Source organism: Musa acuminata, chromosome BXJ3-4 (assembly GCF_036884655.1).
Source record: "Musa acuminata AAA Group cultivar baxijiao chromosome BXJ3-4, Cavendish_Baxijiao_AAA, whole genome shotgun sequence".
NCBI classification, from domain to species: Eukaryota; Viridiplantae; Streptophyta; class Magnoliopsida; order Zingiberales; family Musaceae; genus Musa; species Musa acuminata.
In genome coordinates, this window is record NC_088352.1 from 27,646,287 (window position 1) to 27,651,556 (window position 5,270).

Consider the following 5,270-nt stretch of genomic DNA (forward strand, 5'->3'; position numbering starts at 1 on the left):
TTCCAACTTGCGATCTTTGTATGATGTGCATCTCTATGTTTGATCGATGTGCTCATGTGACTCCCGTAACGAAGAAAAAAAAGGAAGCCATGGGAGAGGTCCTGTCCTACCTTACCTAATGATAAGACGACACCACGCCCATCGCCTTTCCCCTTACCTAATAAGGTTTTTGGTATCCACCGATAGATAGCTATATCGACCCTCGGTGTGCGTAAAATAAACGTTTGGTGCAAAATTGGTGAAGAAGGAAACGTTTAGTGTTTGGGAGCTAATCTTTTGGCTCTTTTCTCATCTGATCCCTTACAAGTGGCGATTCTCTTTAGTAAGTAAGTGGGTCCCATCCTGCACGATAGTTGCTAATCTGGACCCCACATTTCAATAACATAATCTGCCGCTGCCGCTGCCGCTGTCAGATCAAATCGCTCGCTAATCGTGGCCGTAACTCGAGCCCGTCACATATAACAAACACAACAAGAAGGCTGGTTTATAACGGTGCGTTTCCAGAGCAACGGCCAAGATGACATTTTCTCCACTGACGCAAACTTGTAGCAGAGAGGAGAAAAGGAGGAGGCGTCGTCTAAAACCCTAGTTCTCGTCTTCTTGAAGCCCCTCGATCCGTTCCGGCAGGACAAAGAGAGGAAAAGAAGTATGGTTCGGTCGAGGATCTCAGAATGTAAATAAATAAACTATTCCGATTTCATTTCCGACTTGTTCTTCTTTTTCTTGATTTTCTGCACTGTTTTGTTCCAATCTGTTTCCTCGAAGCAATAAATTGTTCGAATAAGGATCTATTGGTGGAACTTTGCTTTTCGGTTTTCCTGGATTCTTAAAACTAATATCATTCTAATAATTAGGATGGCTCGGAAACTCGAGTATGGGATCAGTTTCTCCAACTTGGAGATTATTTCTCGATTCCACCAAGTCGAGAAAATAGTTAAACAAAAGGGAAAGAAACATTTTTTTGGTTTATTGTTACTCTAGCCTTCGAAATTGGTAAGCTTGATGGATGAATTTGATGTTGCTAGTGTTTACATGAGTGTGGTTTGAATCAAACCAAACGAAGTTGATAGACCAGTTAAACCCATTAGGCCCGGGTCATGACAAATTTGGTGGCTTTTTTTTACTGTCATTTTGCAAAAAGTTTCTTCATCATCTTCAAGTTTAGATTAGTTGACTTTTTTTTCTTTTCTTAATTATGGGCTTTGACAGCATAAATTTGGGAAGAGGACACCGACGCAAAGTTCGGCCAGCTATCCTTATTACTATGCTATGACATATGTTTTCTAGGTTTCATATAGATTATTTGTGTTCAACATTTTTTGTGGTGAGATGATAAGATTATTCCACATTCTACCTGGATTACCATGCATATTTATCATGTAAAAAGACCAAGGTTGTGGGATAAGGCCATACAAAAGGTTGTTCTTTCCGAAGATTGAAACTTCGTACCATACTGGTGTATCGAGCTTTACTCGGTATAGTACGGTATCGCATATCGAACAATACGTTAGGGTATATCTAGTGGTATACTTAGAAAAAAATATAAAAAATAATTTTATATAAATTAATATATAAAAATATAAAATATATATCTTTTTATATAAAAAAAGATATAAAAATTAATATAAAGAAGATATAAAGGGCGTACCGAGTGGTAGCCTCGTCATCGTCACCTCATCCTTTTTCTCCTCGTTGTCTCGTCTACGACCTTCGACGTCAAGAGGTGGGGAGAAAAAAGACGACATCAGAAGGTTTTTTGTGCGGTGGTAGTGGACGAAGGAGATAGTTCAGAGATGAAGAAGGCCGGGGTCTTCGCTGTTTTCCTCACGGTCGCCTCTTCCGTTGCTCTTGCCGCTGCCTCCCTTGATCCCCGCGCCTCCAACTCCTCCTCTAAGGAGGTACGACTCTCCTCGCTGTAACCTCATAGATCAGGATCGTCGAGGGAGGGTGGCGTCGGATCGGGATCGAGAAAGGGCATGGAAGACAAGTTTGCGCCGATGTTCGATGGGCTCAGGTTCATCGAGATGCTGGTGACAACGCATTGGTGACTTTGCGATCCTCTTTCTTGACACTTCTTCCTCTTTCTCGATGCGTCTCTCTCTTCTTCGATGCTTCTCCCTCCTATTCGAAGGCCCTCTTTTTCCTTATCTTGTCTTGCCGCAGCCAGGCTGATACCGCCCACTGGTGGGTGGTCCGCATGCTGATCGGTTGGCGGAACGGTATGTACTGTTCGTATCGGGTGGTACAGAAAGGTATTAAAAAACTTCTTTCAACCTTGTTTTACGGCTAAACATGCTACTTATCGTTGTGTTTGAGCCTTTGTCGTTCGTGTAGCCTATCTACCGATATATCTGTTACTTCTTATTACAAAGTGACATGAGACCTGAACCATGTTTACGGTGAATAAACTTGGCTTCTTCCTCCAATTTCTTTTGGGTTTATATGTTTCTTCACCATAACACAGGAATATATGTATATATGATACTATTAGGACTTATGATGCAAGGAGAAGCAGAGGGACACTTGGAAAAAACTTTGCTAGGAATCATAAAAGGATTTTAGGTAGATTACTGGAGCTCACTGAAAAGAAATAAAAAATAAAAAAAACCTGACCCCAATATTTGTCGGAGTATCATGGCTCACTGTAGCAGTAGTTGAGAAATCAGATCATCCTTTACATGCAACACCATTCTTTTATGAGATGCAATCTGTCATGATAGTAATCACACATCAGTTCAACACTATGCATGTGATGATCTTTTTTGCTACATCATTCAATGAACAAAAGATCTTTCAAGTTGACACTAATTCAAGTCACTCTTGTTTCACTGTTTGCTTTGTTTGATAAACTCCCTCCTTTTGCCGTGTTTGACTTAAACACCTATGATTTCAGTTCAACACTATGCCTTCCTCTAATCCAAACTCATGGAAGGAAACCAGGAGATCAATCGACCAGCTTACAATGATATGGGAAGGAAATCAGTCTTCTGATCTTGTTAAGCTGTGACGAAAAAAAACTTATATTTTGTATTGGTTTGACCGAGAAATATATATTGGTGTTAGTTTCTCGTTAAAAAGAAGTTATGGTTTTGTCGTCGGCACAAGAACCAATCAGAAGGGTACTCAAGATGTGCAATTACATATTATTGACTGATGATAACCAGTCTGCATGAGATGAATCAGCTTATTATGTTGACCGCACAAGTTTCTTTCGGAAGCCGCCTTCCGTCCCTCTTCCTCGATCCAGCATCACCGCAGAAATCGCCATCGGACTGCGAGTGCAACAACAGGAGCAGGGAACTACACAGGTGCCGGAGAAAGCAAATCAACCTTGAAAGGGATGTAGTTGAAGGTTGTGCTGGTTGTTCTAGGACTGAACGGGCAGAAGAATTGCAAGGGTATCCAAAACTTACTTTTGATATTTGCTGCTGCACTTTGATTCGGTCCAATATTACTGCAGAAATCACCACCATGCAGGAAGTATGCAGCAGGTAGGGGGGAAAGGGCAGCGGAGTCTTGAAAGGGATGTAGTTGAAGGCTCTCTAAACTGAAATTTCTTGCACAAGATCCAACGGGTACCTTGTTAGACTCGATCGTTCGTTTATGATGACGACCGATGGAAGGAAAACTCGAAGCGAATGGACTGCAAGCATTCATTACAAGGAGGACGATGGATTTTCCACAAAAGGTAGGGTGCAGGTCCAAATTGATGGCTCATATTTGTTTTTAGCTTCTCACCAAATACTGACTGACATTTGTCATAGGAAATCATAAACTTTTGGTACTGATAATAGATTTTTGATTGGGGTGATCAATAATATTATTACAAACCTATTTCAAAAGTATACGATACAAGTTTTTAAGTTTTTTTTTTCTCTCATGTGTCCATGTATCATATATATATATATATATATATATATATATATATATATATATGTTTTGTGTTGAAAGATAGGTCACTTCAACTTTGTTGACTGTCAATTTCGTTGAACAAAATATTGAGAGGTTAAAATTTATATCAATATAAATTAATTTTAATCTGAAAAATGGGACTATTCTCACGCGTGTTGCTATTATTATAATATAATAAAAGCGCTTGTTGTTCCCACACGACTTGCACACGAAGAAGTTGAAAGCTGATCAACATAGCAATAGAAGACAAATGGTTAGCACACCCCCATCTCCCTTCATCCCGATCGTCTCTCTCATCCTTCTTTATAAACCTCACCCTACCTTCTCTTTCTCCATTCCACCATCTCTTCTCTGATACGCCGAGAAGAAAACGAGGAATCATCCCTGCAATCTGGTCCTCCGCCATGAAGCCAGCAGTCATCTTCCTGTGCCTGTTCTTGTCTGCGTTGCACCACTGCGCGGCGCAGAGCTGTGTCAACGACACGTTCTCCGGCGACAAGCTGTACGGCTCCTGCAGCTCTCTCCCCTACCTCAATGCCTCTCTCCACTGGAACTACCACCCTTCCAATGGCACGGTCGACGTCGCCTACCGCGCGCTGCAGACCTCCGACGGCTGGGTCGCGTGGGCCATCAACCCGGACGGCTCCGGCATGATCGGAGCCAACGCCTTCCTGGCCTTCCCGGGCTCTAACGGCGCCGTGACCGTGTACACCACCCAGTTCTCTAGTTACGGTGTGCAGCCGAGCGACATCAAGGATGAGAACTTGACCTTCGCGGTGTACAGCAGGGAGAGCGAGTACTCCGATGGGTATTACACCATTTACGCGACGCTGGAGCTACCAAGAAACGACACCAAACAGAACACGGTGTGGCAGGCGTCGACGATGTTCTCCGACGGGGTTCCTTACGGTCACCTTTCTGGGGATCACTACCTTTCGAAGACCAGTCTCGATTTCCTCACCGGCCAGCTGGTGTAGGAATCTCATGATATATGTATACTAAATGGATTAGAATTTATGTTTGGAGAAGATTTAGTGGTTAAAGATTATGACTCCTCCTTAAAAGTTTAGCTAAGAATAATTTGTAAGAGCAGGCAGACTCTTCAGACACTACTTTACATAATGAAGTCTTTTGTTTTTGTCTTCCTATAATCTAATAGTGCTTTAATTCAGTATTATTATTCTCTTGTTGTGTTATTCCATCCATGACAAATAGTATCAGCATCATATTATTTCTTTTTTTTTAATTGACAATAATCTTTAATATTGACAAAAAAAAAGAGGTTTTTAATATATAGAGGATGAAAATGAAATTGGTGTCCAATGATCATTAAGGAGGAGTATGATAATATAGCCAAA

At 41.4% G+C, this 5,270-nt stretch overlaps 1 protein-coding gene across 1 annotated transcript; it reads left to right on the top strand.

The window, feature by feature from the left end:
• Positions 1-4,193: 4,193 nt before the first annotated feature.
• Positions 4,194-5,063, top strand: LOC135634891 (cytochrome b561 and DOMON domain-containing protein At5g47530-like). Its single transcript, XM_065145606.1, has one exon. It carries the CDS (start codon positions 4,317-4,319, stop codon positions 4,887-4,889), a length of 573 nt encoding a protein of 190 aa, XP_065001678.1. The 5' UTR covers positions 4,194-4,316; the 3' UTR covers positions 4,890-5,063.
• The last annotated feature ends 207 nt before the right edge of the window (positions 5,064-5,270 follow it).

What these genes read in the sequence shown, in the direction of transcription:
- LOC135634891 (XM_065145606.1), top strand. Translation starts at nt 4,317, where the DNA reads ATGAAGCCAGCAGTCATCTTCCTGTGCCTGTTCTTGTCTGCGTTGCAC.